The sequence below is a fragment of the Ipomoea nil genome, unplaced genomic scaffold (genome assembly GCF_001879475.1).
Source record: "Ipomoea nil cultivar Tokyo-kokei standard unplaced genomic scaffold, Asagao_1.1 scaffold3267, whole genome shotgun sequence".
In the NCBI taxonomy this organism is placed as follows: Eukaryota; Viridiplantae; Streptophyta; class Magnoliopsida; order Solanales; family Convolvulaceae; genus Ipomoea; species Ipomoea nil.
In genome coordinates this window covers 121,839-140,880 of record NW_017619695.1, presented here as the reverse complement: position 1 = coordinate 140,880, position 19,042 = coordinate 121,839, and the positions used below count along the sequence as shown (strand labels likewise).

At 32.5% G+C, this 19,042-nt stretch overlaps 1 protein-coding gene across 1 annotated transcript; it reads left to right on the top strand.

Moving 5' to 3' along the window:
• Nucleotides 1–3,207: 3,207 nt before the first annotated feature.
• On the top strand, nucleotides 3,208–17,937 carry LOC109169296 (Niemann-Pick C1 protein). The gene is made up of 39 exons (XM_019318175.1): nucleotides 3,208–3,411; nucleotides 3,925–3,968; nucleotides 4,373–4,472; nucleotides 4,630–4,737; nucleotides 4,816–4,932; nucleotides 5,372–5,522; nucleotides 5,684–5,931; nucleotides 6,044–6,232; nucleotides 6,696–6,772; nucleotides 6,873–6,990; nucleotides 7,884–7,967; nucleotides 8,184–8,264; nucleotides 8,464–8,565; nucleotides 9,903–9,971; nucleotides 10,275–10,370; nucleotides 10,445–10,552; nucleotides 10,965–11,078; nucleotides 11,178–11,261; nucleotides 11,810–11,938; nucleotides 12,194–12,392; nucleotides 12,504–12,647; nucleotides 12,732–12,775; nucleotides 13,066–13,149; nucleotides 13,253–13,321; nucleotides 13,421–13,497; nucleotides 13,942–14,011; nucleotides 14,283–14,432; nucleotides 14,643–14,690; nucleotides 14,935–15,079; nucleotides 15,242–15,306; nucleotides 15,386–15,451; nucleotides 15,793–15,886; nucleotides 16,143–16,179; nucleotides 16,295–16,352; nucleotides 16,448–16,558; nucleotides 17,207–17,274; nucleotides 17,390–17,456; nucleotides 17,540–17,608; nucleotides 17,687–17,937. The coding sequence occupies exons 1-39, from the start codon at nucleotides 3,361–3,363 to the stop codon at nucleotides 17,771–17,773; spliced, it is 3,822 nt and encodes a 1,273-aa protein (XP_019173720.1). The 5' UTR covers nucleotides 3,208–3,360; the 3' UTR covers nucleotides 17,774–17,937.
• The last annotated feature ends 1,105 nt before the right edge of the window (nucleotides 17,938–19,042 follow it).

Here is a 19,042-nt window from a genome sequence, read left to right as displayed (position 1 = left end):
AATTTTCATCTACTACTATTGTTTCAGTACCAACTTTCATCCATGACTATTGTTTTAGTGCCAAAATTCATCACGTCGATCACTCATTCGTTTAAGACATGACAAATCTAAAATTGTAAGGGTATTTTCATCTTTTTCAACTTAAGATCTCAATTTGAGCATGAATAATAAGATTTAAGCCCTAAGATCGATTCAAATTTGAAGTTCTCCTCCTCATCCTACCTTAATTTGAGGATGAGAATTATGAATTGGGATTGATCTTTGGGCTTAAAACCATTTATTCATGCTCAAATAGGATCTTAATTTGAAAAGGACAAAATTACTCTTAATAATTTCATATTTCAGCATATATTAAACAGAGGAGTGACCGATGTGATAAAAATTGGTACTAAAATAATAGTCATTGATGAAAATTGGTACTTAAACAATAGTCATGGGTGAAAATTGGTATGAATTAAACATGTGGACCAAAACTGTCATTTTGCTAATACTCGTGAGACCAAAATTGGTATTTGTTCATTACTTTATTTCCTACAAATTATTGTCTATTACTGTTTTGCTATAAAATATTACATTTATATATATGTTATTAAGTATTGTATATAAGGCTTAAAGTATGGATTATATATGCAATTATGCTATAAGCTTGACTGACTAACAACTTCTAATTATTCAATTTAACTAAATTAAAAATAATTTTTTTTTAAAAAAAAAAACGGAATTTCAGCCATTGGCTGTCCGCTGTCATATTTGAGATCCAGATCTGTCTGGAGACGGCCATGGCCATTTGGAACTAGGGCGGCGGCCAGCCCTCGTTCCAGGTTCAGATCTGGACCTCAAACATGACAGCCGTGGCTATCTGGCTGTCCGGCGGCTGAAATTCTGTTTTTTTTTTTTTTTTTTTTTTTTTAATTTTTAAATTATTTTTTTAATAATTATATTGGTAACTTGTTAGCTACCTGCAAAGAAAGTTAATTGAACAAATTTAGCAGGTAAGTGTGCTTAATTAGCCTTTAATTTAGTCCGTGGTGGGAACTGAGCACTTGACAGTAGTAGATGGGCCTATTTGACACTTCTCCCTTTATTATTTTGTATTTTGGTTGTTTGGCTACCTTTTGACGGTAGGACACAACTAATTGATTTTTTTAAAAAAATTATATTTGATTAAGAAATAAATAAATAAATAAATAAATAAATAAATAAATAAATAAATATATATATATATATATATATATATATATATATATATATATATATATATATATATATATATATATAGGGTCCGGATCAGGTGAGGACCTAATCTTAGGTGAGGACGTGAGAACTAATCTAGACCATTAAATCAGAATGATGTATGATTGAGATTAAAAGAAACAAATCACACGGATTAAGAAAACAAATCCCTTTAAAATATATAAATTTAGGGTAAATCAGTCTTATTAAAAGATGTGCATTCATATACAAAATGTTGTGCATTCCTATACTGAGTGTTGTGCTTCAATAACTTCATTGTTGTGCATTCAAACCCCGCCAAAAAATCATACAGTGAACATCCAATGTTCTACGATGCATTAAACTATGTGCTATAATGCACAACTCCCTAGCCTATAGTGCACAACTTACAACACTAGGTTGCACAATCAGCACACACGAATGCACAATCGTACTACCTAGGCATTTATACATATACACGACAATCCAAATATAGACAATATTATACTCAAAAGAACAAGCGAAAAAAAATAAAAAATACTGATTAGTTTGCATGGGCGAACACTCAATCAATGATGAAGAAATCGCGGCTCCAAATTGCAACGGTGATGATCCAAGAAAATAGGAAACCAATTTGGCCAAGGATTATACATGCGTTCACGCTTAAAAAAATAGAAAAAGACACTATTATCCCACTTTAACAAAAAAGATCAATCAATGTCATCTCAAGAACTCAAATCTGGACCATCCAAATAAAAAAACAAACGCACAAGATTAGTCCTCACGTCCTCACCTAAGATTAGGTCCTCACCTGATCCGGATTATATATATATATATATATATATATATATATATATATATAAAACTCAGGAGTCACCCAAATCATTGATAGCTAACGGATATAAGAATTGCATTGCAACGAAAAAGTAAATTTAGGAAGATAAAAAATTACATTATTTCTTTTGCAATAGACAATCGTAAAATAAATTGTACAACCAATTAAATGACAAAATAACTATCCAACCAAATTCCTGGCAACCAGTTGAAAATGGTAAGTAATTTTTTTTTTTTTTTTTTGGTGAATTTGACCAGTTGAAAATGGTAAATAATTAAACTCACACATTTAATGATTACTTAAAAATAGCAAAAACTAAGGAATTAAATCATACAATCTCATGTCATGGGAATAATAAATACTCCGTATTATATTAATCTCACCCACGATATACAGGCCGAAAGTGTGAGTGCAATATAATTGTTACATGATTTGGTGATAAAATTAATTATTAGTTTGACTTTTTATATAACAAATCTCATTATGAATTATATGAAATATACATAATTTAATTTAATTTATTTATAATAAGTCAATCAATACATGATTAATTAATAAATATTGAAATACTGAAATATTTTACTACATCAAATGATATTTTTTATTTTTTAATTTTTAATTTTTAATTTAAGTTTATTAATTTGTTTTTTATTTTAGTTTTTAGTTTATTAATTTGTTAAAAATATTCAAATTGTAAATCGAACTATTTTTGTGGATACATAAGAAATCAATGTGGACTAGGATGAAACCCATGCATGAAGGAGAAATTGAATCCGCCAAAAAGTGAATATCCCACATGAAATAAGTCAAATTCACTCAAAGAAAACGAGTATATGCAGTCATCATTTACACAACAAAGTTGAAAAGACGTCAATATATGGATTAAATTGTTGTTTTTTAATTAAATTATTCAATTCACGATAGATTTACTATTTTTAAAATTAAAATTAATATCCAATAATATTAAAATTAAATATAAATATAAATAGTACATGTATTTTAATTTAAAATTAAAAAAATGGTTGGGTATTAATTTGAAGTGACCAACTTATAAATTATAAATCTATAATCGTAATTAATTTGGAAAAAGGTTGGCATTAAGCAAGCCCAATATAAATACGCAGTACAGTTGGGTCGATTCTTTTTGACTCTCCACAGCGACCAGCTAGCCAACCGCCTGCCTCTCTGCTTTCATATCATACATAGCCTTCTTTCTCTTTCTCTTTCTCTCTCTGGAGTCAGGATTGTGAAGGTGAAGCTCCATCTTCCGCCCCGTCCGCAGTGGAGTTCTCTGATCTTCCGGAGGAAGAAGAATGAGGCTTCTTCTAAGGACTACGTGTTTCGCCGTCTCTTTGTTTCTTCAGGTTAGACTTCCGCCGGAGTACACTTCTTCTCACCATCTTCATTTTCCGTCATTCACTCACACCGATGGATTGTTAGCGCACTCATAGCAAATGCGTTTTCGTTTCTTAATTATAGTTATACTTTTTTTTTTTTTTTAATAAAAATATTTAGATTCTCAGAATCTGAAAAATTTTCAGTGTGGTTGAGTTAACTCTGTTTCTAAATAATTCGTGTCCGGAGAATTTAACTTAAAAACGTGACATTCTGAATTTATACTGCTCTCTCTCTCTCTCTCTCTCTCTCTCTCTCTCTCTCTCTCTCTCTCTCTCTATCTTTCTATATCTGTTAGAATTTCATCATCATCATTTTTTAAAAAATAAATAAAATTAATGCCTCCACTGAACATTTCATGCAGTGTAGTTTTGTTTGTTTGTTTGTTTTTTTTTTTTGGCCGCCGGAAAAATGGATATTATGTACTTTGCTACCTAGCTTTTTGGAGAAATATGTTGAAGCTCACATAACCGCCTTTGTAGGTCTTCATAAGTGGTTCGATGGTGGCAGCACAGGCGCCCACGGGGTAAGTTATGCTACGTATGCGTTATTTTTTGCTAATATTTTTTATTTTCGCTCTCTGTTTTTTTTTTTTTTTTTAATTTTTTTTTTTATAAATTATAATAAAAATGATGAATGGATAAGGATTCAATGTGATTATTATGCGGTAATGCAAGCTTTTGGTTGTAAATATTCCAGCGTACTTTTTTGTTTTTTTGTTTTTTTGAGCATGCGTACTTTTTTGTTTATTTTTCTACTTTAAGCTATAACTGAGACAGGACAGGGAAATGAGTTAACTGAATCATCATAAACAACAAAGGAGGAAGGCTGAAATTACTAATTTTCTAATTGAATCATTGTCTTTTACTAAATGAATTGCTTGTGAATTTGTATAGTTCATATGCCTGAATTTTTCTTGTACATGGTTAGGGAAAGACATTCAGAAGGATATTGCGCCATGTATGACATTTGTGGGAAACGTAGTGATGGTAAAGTGCTGAATTGCCCCTTTGGTTCCCCATCTGTGAAGGTAAGTACTGTTGGATTGGCATTGATGATGTTTATTCCTCACTCAAGTATTCCTTTGATATTTACTTTTTTTTTTTTTTTTTTTTTTTTATTGGATTGAGAGCTCTGTTGAAGTTGAGAACACCTTTTATGTGCATCATTTCACTTGAACTTTACAGCCAGATGAGTTGCTTTCATCCAAGATTCAAAGTTTGTGCCCAACTATCACTGGAAATATATGCTGTACAGAGGCTCAATTTGACATTTTAAGATCGCAAGTCCAGCAAGTAATATGACTATGATTTATTCCATTTTAGTATTTAATCACTCCTGCCTTTTTAATTCACTTTCACATGTATCTTCAGGCAATCCCGTTCCTTGTAGGCTGTCCAGCATGCTTGAGAAATTTTTTGAATCTATTCTGTGAACTTTCATGTTCTCCAAACCAGAGTCAATTTATAAATGTGACATCTGTTTCAAAGGTTAGTACTCACAACTGTTTTAATTCCTCCTATAATTCTTCTTTTCCCCTATTCAAGAGATTGTGTTTTTTTTTTTTTTTTTTTTTTTTTTTTTTTTAAATTTTATTTTAAATTTCCATAATTATTAGTGTTTTGTTTATTGTTAGTCTATCACAATGAACAGTTAGAGTTCTTGATCCTTAATTTTTCTACTTCAGCTACAAAATAGAAAGGAACCTTTACAATTAAAAAAGATATACAAAGTTATAACCAGTTATATGGAATGTTTGATATGTAATAGCAGAGTGTGTGTGTTGGTATCTACACATCCATTTGAGTTTCCATAGCGTTCTTGTTAGCAAAAAGTGTGATAAACTTGGATTAGTTATTCTTAGTCAAATATAACTAGTTGCTAATTGACTTTGGATGATTATATCATGATTTTCTATGTGACTTTTAGGTTCAGAACAACTTGACTGTAGATGGGATTGATTTTTTTATAACTGACGCTTTTGGCGAGGGTCTATATGAATCCTGCAAGGAGGTAAAGTTTGGAACTATGAATACTCGAGCAATTGACTTCATTGGTGCAGGGGCTAAAAATTTTCGAGGTAAAATTATTTGTCCTCCCTTTTAGCTTGAAGACAAGTATGCAAGTGTATTTACTTTAGCATGTATATGAACTGGACTCTGTCTACTTTCTTTTATCTTCATTCTCAGCAAAATTGATGGGATACTTTTCTTCTCTGACTAAAGTGTTTGTACTTGACAGAGTGGTATGCATTTATTGGTAGGAGAGCAGCACTTGGCATGCCAGGATCTCCATATGCAATTAATTTTACATCAACTGCTCCTGATTCTTCTGGAATGAAAACTATGAATGTGTCTACGTATTCCTGTGGTGACACTTCATTGGGCTGTTCTTGTGGTGATTGCCCTTCAGCTTCTGCATGCTCAAGTTCAGCCCCTCCTCCTGCCCCAGAGAAAGAGTCTTGTTCTGTAAGAATGTGGTCCCTCAAGGTGCGAGAAGGCCAGCTACATCTTGTCAATTTATGTATTGCTACAGTATGATTTCTCTAATGTTTTGCTCTTTCTATACAATTATATAAACCACTGCTTTTAATTAATGCAGGCAAAGTGTATTGAAGTTGCTGTAGCAATAATTTATATTGTATTGGTCTCCTTGTTTCTTGGATGGGGTTTTGTTCATAGGAGAAAAGAGAGGGCTCCAGTTTCCAGCACAAAGCCATTGATAAGCGCTCCTGATGCTGGTATCATCCGCCAAATTAACAAGCAAAAAGATGATAATGTGCCAATGCAGGTAACTGTTCTACAGAATATATCAATGGATTCAATGGATGCATTGTTTTCTTCTTCTTTTTGGGATTTTTATGCCTCTAGAGTTCTAGAATTTTATCAGTTTATGTTGATTTGATGGTTTGAGTTTTGAAGTGTGGAGCTTGAAACAGTAGTTTTTGAAAGCAAAGCTTGAAACAGTAGTTAATTTAAGTAAACAATCTACTTCTGAAGAAACGATAACAATTGTGCGTTTAGTTTGTAGAATAGTACCCTATTAGATCTATCCTCTAGTTCTGTGCTTGAAGTTTCCCTCATATTTAAGAGTTTCAATGAAAAAGGCTAGACATAAATGTGTTTGTTGAGTGACAGTTAAGTAGTTAACTAAATGTTAGGAGCATGTTCTCTACTGTTTTCTAGAAAACTTTAGGTTGTGGAACAACTATGACATGTTTCTCCCTCTCTGTTGTTCTTTCTCAATTTATTAGATGCTTGAGGATGTACCGCAAATTTCAAGTGGGGTACGACTTTCAATTGTGCAAGGATACTTGTCAAGATTTTTCAGGTAACCCCTATTAAATTGTTAACAACTTCTATTATATACTGATAATACTTTGTTTATGTTTTTGCCCCAGAATCTTGATGTTAATTCCCATTTTTTTCAGGAGATATGGAACGTGGGTTGCAAGAAATCGAATCCTTGTTCTATGCTCGTCATTGGCCATTGTTTTGGTACTTTGCTTGGGCTTGTTTCGTTTTAAAGTTGAAACAAGACCTGAGAAGGTATAATGCACTGACATGTCATTGAGTATGACCAATTTATTTTGCTCAGTTTCCTGTCAATGCATTTGATAGTCTTTCACTTGGGGTCAAGGAACTTTATAAGTTCTGGTGTCTATATGCACCTTTTTGGTTTTTGGATTTGCTTATGTGGATTAGCATGACATTGAAAGTGTTATTTTCTTCCATTTGATTCAATCAGTGCTCAAAAACACCTATTGGAAGGAAACTTGAATTTCCTAATTCTAATGTTTATGGACCAATTTGAAGGACCATATCTTTAGTGTATATACTTCATAGATTTTTACATATCAATTATCCTTAGAAAGCTGTGGAAGTCTAATTCCCGAGGAATTAAATGGCTCAACAATTTTAGGTACCTACAAAGAATTACACCCAGTTTAGTAGAGACTACTAGTAAACTAGCATATGTGGAGCCCATGCACTAGTTTAATACTGCTTTAAGCTATGAGTCATTTCATTTTTTTCTGGTAACCTATGGTAGTAGTTTCCTTGTGTCTTTTCTTTTAGTCTGGAATACTCAATTTACTAGTATAAATACTATGGTGATGTAATGATGGTGTCGAAGTGTGGGTGAAGTTGTAAAAACATTAATAGTAATTCAAGAATAGTCTCCATGTGTTCTTCCTTTCCAATCTTTATGTAATTGAGTGAGCTCATCATGTTTCTAACAATACCATCTAATTTAATTCCTTTGGGAAAATTTTGAAGAAGATTACTTTATCAGATGATTAATGTTTAGAAAATGAGTTACACTATGTTTCTCTCTATGTATCATAGTTATCACTAAGCTTGCTTGGACTTTACCATCTGAAATTGCATTGTTAAATTTTTTACTTTAAATTTATTAACATCTGTCCCTGATACTGCTACAGCTATGGGTTGGCCATGGAAGTAGAGCTGCAAAGGAGAAACAGTTTTTTGACAACCACCTAGCACCGTTTTACAGAATTGAGCAGGTAATGTATTTTTGCTTTCTGCTCAACATTAATACTGTCTTAATCCGCTCAATGTATTTTTGCTAGAATGTATGTTTTCACTCTATAATCTATTTAAGTTATGGCAAGATGTCTTTATGGCTATATTAGCCTCCTTCCTTGCCAATGAGGGTTTATGTTTTATTTTCTGCTCAACGTTAATACATAATCTATTTGTGTATGTATTTTTGCTTGCAGCTCATAATAGCTACTAATGGGAAGTCTCCAACCATTATCTCGCGAGATAACATCAAGTTACTTTTTGATATACAGAACAAGGTACTCATAATATTTTTTTTCCCTTTTACTGAAAGAATGTGATTATTTTATGGCCATACTATATGAAGGGAATATACTGTATCCTGTATATATCTCCATGTATTTCTTCAATCATTATTCTGCTCTACAGATTCTAATGATTTACACAATATATCTTAGTTATTGTGCATTTTATGTTAATGTGCTACATTTTGAATAGGTAGACTCGATCAAAGCTAATTACTCTGGATCAACTGTGACACTGAGTGACATTTGTATGAAGCCGCTTGGCAAGGATTGTGCTACTCAAAGTGTTCTTCAAGTAAGTACAACATTGTGCCCAGATAATGGTTATTCATGATGTATGTCTTCTCATCTGAAGTTGGGTAGTGGAACCCGAATCGTAGTCCCAGTTGTAGTGGGCTTGGACTAGTGTTTGCAAAATATAGTCTCTGTTATGGACAGAGAAAATAGCCTCTATTATTTTCACATGATTCTTTGTTCCCCCCTTGGAAGCTGGGTCCGTTTACTAACAGAAAACTGTTCTCTGTTTTCGTTTTCTAATTTTTCAGTTTTCATTCTCTATTTTCAATTCTCAGTTTTCTGTTTAGAAAACTTGTTTACTAACATAAAACTGTTCTCTGTTTTCTGTTTTCTAATTTTTTAATTTTCACCTAAAATTTAGTTTAGATAATATTAATATTTTTGGGCTAATATTTAAAATATTTTTTTTTTGGATATATTCATTTGAATGACATGTATATGAATATATAACTTTTACTTTGAATTCTAATATATGTGAGATTTCAATATCCGATATCTAGACCGAACTTGTATTATGATGTAACATAATTAAAAATATTCGAACTAATAATCTATTGAGTTCAATCAAAATCTAAAACATTATATAGAGTTTAATTCTTAATTTTGATAATGTAAATAATGTCTAACTTTAAAGTGTAAGCAAATAAATTATGTTTAAATAAGTAAGGTAAGTAGAAAAGATAGAAGATAGTGATAAGTAAAATAAGATGATAATGAATGTAATCATAGTAATGTGGTTATAGTGACATATAACTAAATAGATGATAGATGATTCTGTTTTCTATTTTGAAAACAGTTTTTAAGTGTGTTTCAGTTTTTCAGAAATTATTTTCAGTTTTGAAAATGGAAACTGTGTTAGTAAACATGTTTTCTGTTTTCTATTTTCCAGTTTCCGGAAATTCCCAGAAATTTCCAGTTAGTAAACGGCGAATATTCCAAACCCCTCCCCACCATTTGGTGGTTTACCAAAAAAAAAGAAGAAGAAAAGATCAAATATTATACTCAAGTCAATTAACCCTCTAAATCTCAATCTATTTGGGGCAACTTGCAAGGAGTCATGACAAAGTTCACATTTGCTATTAACCTGCTTCAATCTTCCTCCTTTACTTTTGGGACTGTGTATGTTGATAACTTGGGCAGAACCAAGTATTAAACATTGTTTGGAACATTTGAGTTAAAAATATTTTTTGCTCTTATAGTCATTTGTTTATGAGTATTGGAATTCCATTTTTCATCTTTAGTAATTGGCAGTATGTTATGTTTTGCACTTCATTATGTGTGTTGCCTGCCTTTCCTACGTGACTCAATACTGAATTCAACTTATTTGGTATGCAGTATTTCCAGATGAGTCCTGCAAATTTTGATCAGTATGGGGGTATTGATCACCTTCAATATTGTTTTCAGGTAACATCCTCATATTTTTAAAAATAAAATAAAGCAAAATAAAACTTTGCCCATCTTAACATGGTGATTGACATGACATTTAAGAACTGCAGATGCATGGCCCATTCCGTCATTTAGTGAAAACATGAATCTTGAAGAATACAAAGAAATAAAACAAATAATTATCTAAAATATGTGTGCATAACATGGAGAAATTATTCTTTTACGCTTAATCACACTCTTTTACCTTCAAAAATATTTATTTTATTTCCTTAAAATAAAATTATCTCTTACTGTTGTTCTCATGCTTGATGTTTCCTTTAGCACTATACTTCAGCACAACAATGTATGAGTGCATTTAAAGCTCCCCTTGACCCAAACACTGCTCTTGGTGGCTTTTCTGGTAACAATTACTTGGAGGTAATTCCTTTATACTTTACTATTGTATGAATCTGTGAGTTGTGTATTAATTTTGAACTTTATTTCTGATACAGGCTTCTGCATTTATTGTAACGTATCCTGTGAATAATGCAATTGATAGAGAAAGCAATGATACTAAAAGAGCGGTAGCCTGGGAGAAGGCCTTCATCCAGTTAGTGAAGGTTGCTTCTTGTTATCTCACCCATCATCATTTGTCAGCTACTTTATTTTGTGGTATTCTCATAAATATGATTGATAATAAGACTGTTGCAGGCTTGCAGGATTTCTACTATGTTCTTTTTTACTTAATTTTAGGAATAGCTTTAAATCTTTTATCATGCTTGCTCCTCACACCATTAAGCTAAACCTTTTCCCCCCTCCATAACTGGCTGGGCAAATGTGTATAATTCATAAATTCAATCAATGTTGTGAATGCTTGAGAGAAAATTCTTAGTTGCAGTGCTCAATGTAGAAAAGAATCTGTTTGCATTGGTTACATTTGGTGAAAAAATCATGCTCTAAAATAATACTTCATTGCAATGTATACAAACTCATCCATTCAGAAAAATTGAATAAATCCAAACATATAAACAGGATGAAATATTGCCAATGGTGCAATCGAAGGATTTGACACTATCATTCTCATCAGAAAGCTCTGTTGAGGAAGAACTGAAACGAGAAAGCACTGCAGATGCTATAACTATAGTTGTAAGTCCTCTGGAACTCCATATTTGATCTTATGTACATGCATACTTGCATATTTATACTTATACATGTGTTCATTACTTTTTGATTGTCTTGTTTCAGATAAGTTATCTTGTAATGTTTGCTTACATATCTTTGACATTGGGTGATACTCCACGCTTCTCTTCATGTTATATATCATCTAAGGTATGGTTATAACAGCTTTGCCTTTCTTCATTTATGCATTGCAAGCTCTTTTGTATTTGTTCGCATTAAAGTGTTAACTTATTGTTCAGATTTTATTGTTCTTGTAATACACACACTCACACACACACACACAAAGTGTTCCATCATATATACACTAAATAGTTACTCATACATACTATACCATGAAGGATGATCACATAGTAGCTATTGAAAGCCCACATAGCATAAAATAAATGTTCATATGATATGTACTTAATATTTGCATTACATGCTGCATGGTATGTATTGAAGTTTGCAGTATGAAGTAAATGTTCTAATTATATATGTGTTAAATGTTTACATATTATGAATTGTTATCAAGCTTGATCATAATATTCACACCATGGTGCACATTTGCGTTGTCTTTCTGATCAATGTCACCTTATATGCATGCATGGGTGCTTTTAATACTTTGCCATCAATACTTTTATTTGTCTTGAAATTGTATGTGAATGATGTTAGGTGATCAAGCAAATGTTTTCTGATTTATTTTGTTGGTTTTATTTCAGGTATTGCTTGGCCTTTCAGGCGTTGTTCTTGTCATGCTCTCTGTTCTTGGATCTGTTGGTTTCTTCAGTGCCATAGGAGTAAAATCAACACTTATCATTATGGAAGTTATCCCGTTCCTTGTCTTGGCAGTATGTTCTATCAACTATTTTTGTGTTTTTATATTTTGCTTTGACTATATCCCAAATATAACACATTAAATTAAAATAAACAATAAAATGTCAATGCAAATATTTGAAACTTGCCATTAAATCTCCTCTAAGTTGAATATCTGTTTGACTCAAGTATGTTTCAACTTTTAATGCTTTACTGCAATGTCTTATTGTCTTTTAATATATACTTTTCTCAAACAGCAAGAAGATTGATCTGGTATTATAACTTTGCAGGTTGGGGTGGATAATATGTGCATATTGGTGCATGCAGTTAAAAGACAGTCAGTGGAGTTACCTTTAGAAGGACGAATTAGCAATGCTCTTGTAGAAGTTGGACCATCTATAACACTAGCTAGTCTAGCGGAGGTTTTGGCATTTGCAGTTGGGAGTTTCATCCCTATGCCAGCATGCCGCGTGTTTTCCATGTTTGCAGGTTATTGAGCTCCTGATTATTTTTCAAGTACTATGGGATATCTGATAACTAATGTTATATTTTATTGGTTTGTTTTCTTAAATTTTTCTGTGATGCCTTTTCATTTTGTAGCATTGGCTGTTCTGTTGGACTTCCTTCTGCAAGTGACTGCTTTTGTTGCCTTAATTGCCTTCGATTTTCTGAGAGCAGAAGATAACAGGATTGATTGCTTTCCCTGCATTAAAGTTTCTGGTTCAAATGGCGATCATGACATAGGTATATGTGGGCAATTTTCCTAATTTCATAACATTTTAATATGTATCAATGCTGAGTCTGACTCTAAAATGTATGGTTTGTTAGGTAGTCAACAAAGAAAACCTGGATTGCTGGTTCGATATATGAAGGTTTGAGAAATTCTTTAGTATCATTCTTTGACCATCTTGTCATTTTGGTCTAAAAGTCGCATGATTCTTGGCACTTCTGATAACATTTTATTGTTTACCTTGGTTGCAACCTTTTTATTAACAAGGAACCAATCACAGTTTCACAAACTTTTCTAAGAAATGGAATTAGAAATATTTCTGGCAACTGAATGTCCTACTTTTCCAAAACTAGATTACTATTGGCATTTTTTTGTTGCATCAACTCTTTTATTTTCATTTCTTAAGTAACTCAGTTATGTTTCACTGTCTAGGATGTTCATGCGCCCATTTTAAGTGTGTGGGGAGTAAAAATAGTTGTCATATCTGTCTTTGCTGCTCTTGCAATGGCAAGTATTGTAAGTTGTTGCCCCTATCTTTCTAAAATATTATTCCTGATATCTCAATCTATTTTTCTTATGGTAAATTTGATGATTGATCATGATGTTTCTTTCCTCAAAGGCATTATGTACAAGGATTGAGCCTGGTTTGGAACAAGAAGTTGTTCTTCCTCGAGACTCGTATCTCCAGGTTTGATATGCTGATTACTGCTATCTTTGCAATTTGCTTGATATCCTGTACATTGTCAAATAATGGTTCTTAATTTGCATCCAATTCTATTTTATGCAGGGTTACTTTAGTAATATCTCTGAGTATCTCAGAATTGGGCCACCACTGTACTTTGTTGTGAAAAACTACAATTATAGGTATTCTTTCCCTCCTGAATTCCTTCATTATCCTTTCTCTTTTACTTGAAGTAGAATTTGTCCTTAGGCATTCAAATTTTAAAATATTCATTATCAATGATATCCATAGTTTGTTAATTTGAAGTTGTTCCTTGTTCTCTACTGAGAAGCCATGCATTGCATTTTTATCTTCTTGCTTCTTATCATTATTGCAGTTTGAGAAACAGTTTTGACCTGAAAAGAGTGAACAAGTAAATAAATGAAATATTCATGGAATGATAAATATTACACCATTATTTTCTACATATAATGCCAAATATATAATGAATCAGAAATTGCTTTTCCCTTCTCATGTATAATATTACTATATAAATACTGTAGTTAATACAAAGTGGAGAAGTTTCAAAAAGTTTGTTTCAGTGGGTATTAAAGCTCTGATTATGTGAATGTTGTTTCATTCCTCAGTTCTGAATCTGGACAAACCAACCAGTTATGCTCTATCAACCATTGTAACTCAGATTCTCTTTTGAATGAGGTAAGGTTCATATTTCTTTCACAAATTTGAGGATGCAAGTCTAATACAAATTCAATAATCTACATGGTGTCACTGTTTTCCCATGTGGGAAGGCTTCACAACTCATAAGGGGCTATGGGGAACAGTGCGACTTTTCATGGATGGAGGGGACCATTCAGCTTGCATGTCTGATGGGTCTTTTAAGTAGTCAATATGTATTATAATGCCAATACTTTGGGTAGCTTGTAACATTTCAGTCAGTGCTGCATCTGAAAGTTACAGTTTCCTGCAGATTTCAAGAGCATCTTTGACACCAGAAACAAGTTACATAGCTAAACCAGCTGCTTCTTGGCTTGATGATTTTCTGGTATGGATGTCTCCAGAAGCATTTGGTTGCTGCCGTAAATTTACAAATGGAAGTTTTTGCCCACCTGATGATCAGGTGCAGTTACTTTCTTGTTCTAAGGGCACTTTTGATTAAACAGAGGGGCATTAATTCAATATTATGAATGTTTATTAGAAAGTTGTTGCACTCATCATTCCCTTTTTATATTTCATGCTTCCATGCGTGCAACTATTTTCTAGTTATTTCATTCAAAACTATTCAGTAATTTTGTTTATTCACTATAAAGTAAAACACATTTTCTTTCAGCCTCCTTGTTCATCCAGCGCGACGGGCATATGCAAGGATTGTACAACGGTAGTTCATACAAACTTTTTTTTTTCTGCTGTCTTATTTTATTTTTCTGTACTCAACTGTATGCAAAATGAAAGAATCAGCTTCTTCCAATTTGAAAACATTTTCCATTCTCTCTTCTCTTTATCTATTCCTGGGGTTGGGTTTAGGGGTTACCAAATTTGATCTATAGTTCTATGTTAGCTGTGTTAGTTCTATAATTCTTGGGTTAGAAGTAGGATCTATGGCTGACACTTGGAATTTGCAGTGCTTCCTTCACTCAGATTTAGTCAATGGTCGTCCAACAACTGAACAATTCAAAGAGAAACTCCCGTGGTTCCTGAGTGCCTTACCTTCTAGTGATTGTGCAAAAGGTGGTAATGGGGCTTACACTAACAATGTGGAGCTTAAAGGTTGTACTAATGACTACTTCTTTTGCTAGAGTGCACAGTTTAAATTATACTTTACAATGCTATATATATGTGTGTGTGTCTGAACATGTTATTGATTGTTCAGATCAAGTTTTCATTTATTACCGTTTGTCTATTCTGATAATTTTGGCCATCCGTTATCAGGCTATGAAAATGGTGTTATTCAAGCATCGGCCTTCCGTACATTTCACACCCCTCTTAACAAGCAAGTATGGAATGCACGATTGAATTTTTTTTTTTGATTTCATTCAATTATCCTGCTATTCATCTTATTTTGTTTTCTTTCAGGTTGACTTTGTAAACTCAATGAGGGCTGCACGGGACTTTGCTTCTAGAATGTCTGATTCTTTGAAGGTAAGTTCCTTGATGCTGAACCAAACACATTCAGTTTATAGACATTCAGATTCATTTTATATTGGGTGTTTGGCCTTCTACCAATTCATTTGATAGTAGCTCTTAATCTTTCTTCCATGTAGCAATTATTTTATAGATGTTCCTATTCATCTACTTTTGGTCTTTCGAAATTTTAGCGTTTTTACTTCCAGAAAGTGAAATGATTGTGTTCTTTTCTTCCATAATTTTCTCAACCTGCAATTATGCATGTGATAATTTTATATCTGGTTGAAAAGAATGGACTCTAAAAGTGTGTGATTATTAATGCTTGTTCACGGCTCTGGACACTTTTTCTGATGCAGATGGAAGTCTTCCCATATGCTGTATTTTATATGTTCTTTGAACAATATCTTGACATATGGAGGACGGCATTAATCAACCTTGCCATAGCTATTGGTTAGTAAATATATGCCTTTTCATTGTTCTGTAATGCTACAACATGATGGTGTTAACTGTTATCACTTTAAAACCTAAGCCTCCTATGCTCCTTATCAAATTTGAAACTTGAAATTTCATCTAGTTGATTGGGAAGTAAGAGAATGAACACATTACTATTGATGCTTATTATATAATGATGATAACTAGTCTCCTCTTCCTGTCTTCCATTTCCAAGTTATTTTTATCTTATCATGTTTCTGCATATTTTTACTAGGTGCTGTATTTATTGTATGCTTGGTTGTCAACTGCAGGTTAGTTAGTAATTTCTTACATATATAGTTCCTAGGCTTTATATTCCCTTTCTTGATTACATTAGATATTGCCCATCTACTTCTTCAGTTTTGTAACCTTGATTTGTTAACACAGTTTCTGGACTTCAGCAATTATCTTACTTGTGTTGGTGATGATTGTACTGGATATAATGGTACACTCTCTTCCTTTAGCATTTTTTCTGCATTGAGCTTCTTTGTCAAATTCTCTTGTAGTTGCTGCTGGTATGTTGACATATATATTTTTCAGGGTGTTATGGCAATCCTAAATATCCAACTAAATGCAGTCTCGGTTGTTAACCTCGTAATGTCCGTGGGTATTGCCGTTGAATTCTGTGTGCACATAACGCATGCTTTTCTGGTCAGTTCCTGTTTCTTTTTATTATATCTGAATAATTGACTGTCTGTTCCTTTCCTTGGCTGGATACACAAAGTATTTGAAAATGGCTAATGAGTTTTTCCTTCTCTTATTTTCTGCATTTTCATGTTGACTTCCATGTCTTCATGCAATCTGCCAGAATCTTAGAAGAAACAGAATTTAAGGGAGTTAAATGTTTGCATAAGCAACCCCTTATTTGTATGCCACTGTATGCAGAATAATTGAACACATTGACAAATCCCGTAGTAAACCATACCTTCATAGATAAGTAGGTTTGAACCATTATGTATTGCCAACTGCTAATCACTAGTATGTGTTCTCAGTTTCATTTACGAATTTGGTGGGACGTAATTAGATATCAATTTAATTTGTTTTAAATGTATTTACACATTTTTCGATTCCTCTCTTACCCCTCTGGAGGCTCAAACTCCCAACCTACTAGTTTTAAGTAGAGAGTGCTCACCAATTGACCTAACCACTATTGTGTTTCATAGGTAACCACTTGTGCTCATCAATTGACCAGCATTTTAGTTTATATTATTTACTGCTCATTACAGTGTTCAATAAATCGAGACTTTCTTTTTGTGCTTTTTTTTTTTTTTTTTTTAAATAATGATGAACTGAATGCAGATAAGTAGTGGAGATAGGAACCAACGCATGAAGGAGGCTTTGACCACTATGGGAGCTTCTGTATTTAGGTTTGACCATATGTCTTTTTCTATTTGAGACACTTTTTGGTTTCCATATTGGAGTTTCTTGTCACCTAGTGAAGTATGTGTTCCAACTCCATTTTTTAACCCTTTTTTTTTGCAGTGGTATCACACTCACAAAGCTTGTTGGAGTGCTTGTCCTTTGTTTCTCCAGGACAGAAGTTTTTGTGGTATCTAAGTTTTGTTTATTGCACTTAATAAATAAAATACAGCATATGCTGATTACAGCTTTTTGTTTTCTATTATATTGCAGGTTTACTATTTCCAAATGTACCTGGCTTTGGTTCTTCTTGGTTTTCTACATGGGCTAGTCTTTTTACCCGTAAGAGACCTTCCTTTCGCACTAATCTATTAATATGGAGTTATTTACTAGATATGAGCTTGAGTTTGTGTTTTGCAGGTACTATTGAGCATGCTTGGTCCACCATCGAGGTCGGTGCTAATAGAGAAACAAGAAGGCCGTCCATCTACATCATCACAATTCTAATCTAATCATGAGCACTTGTAGATTTTAGATATATATATTCTCATTTTCCCTTGAAGATAGAGCTCAATGGTATAGCTGGAGAATTCCTTGGAATAGCTTTTTCAAATGTAAATCAGCATCATGAATTTTAATCAAAGGAAAAAAAGGTTATACAAATTTTGGGATTTGGGATTTTCAATGTTTTATTCAATAGCTTCCAAGGTTTGATTTTGGTGCAGACAAGGTTTCAGGTGAGATGTATTGAATGGGCTTTTTAGAGATTGAAATGTGAAAAAGAGTTAGTAGTCCAGAAATTAGATAGGTTAAAAACAACACTATCGAATCAATTTTTGGAGGAAGAGTAGTTGTCTTTTTCCCAACAATGTAAGATCAGGACTGTAATTGTCAACATTTGATATTTATAGTGAAGCATTTATAAATGTATCAGAATTATTAATTAATAATAATCAGATTGTCAAGTATTTTCAAATACACTAAAATTGAAAATCAATAAGAATCAAGTAGTGCATAGTGCATTTAAAAATGCTTTACAATACATAATTAATTGCTTGATTGTGCATCTGCATGTTTGCAAAGCCTTATTTACACTTGATCCCGATCATATATATGGTAATGCTCCTATGAACTCTTCCCTACATGATAATATGAGAATAGATCTAAACTATAGAAATGAAAAAATCAATGACTATGATTAAAAGTCAATACCTAATATTCATACACCTATTCAACAATCTAAATTTCCCATAATATTAGTTAAGTGGCAAATCTGTCCAACAAAATTTTAAACGTTCATCAAAATAGGTAAGTCAACAACAAAATAAACATATTTTTTACATAACAAAATAAGTTCATTCATATATATCTTCTTCTTTTTTTTTTTTTAATGTAAACACATAATTAAGTGTATTTTTCTACATAATAAAAATAAACGAGGGTCATGTACAATGAATATTTGCAAACAAACAAAATCAACACAACTATACCTTAAAAAACCTGCACAATACGTAAATACACACACAATAACACAAGTATGTGCACATATGAACCCAAAAATAAAAATAACAAACGACTTGACATAAATGACAATAGACAAATCAGTGATGAACATGATGCTTAATTCAATGCACACTACAACCAACATACTTTGATTAAAGCACACTAAAATAAAAATGCACACACAATTTGAAATGCACATAACACTACATTACAATATATACATATATAAAATTATAAAAGCAGCTCTTCAAGTGGGTCAAAGTTATGTGCACA

Bases quoted from the DNA above. Each gene is read 5' to 3' on its own strand.
- LOC109169296 (XM_019318175.1), top strand. From the start codon at position 3,361: ATGAGGCTTCTTCTAAGGACTACGTGTTTCGCCGTCTCTTTGTTTCTT. The intron at 4,473-4,629 runs GTAAGTACTGTT...TGAACTTTACAG, and splicing joins TTGGTTCCCCATCTGTGAAG to CCAGATGAGTTGCTTTCATC. The intron at 17,457-17,539 runs GTATCTAAGTTT...ATTATATTGCAG, and splicing joins CCAGGACAGAAGTTTTTGTG to GTTTACTATTTCCAAATGTA.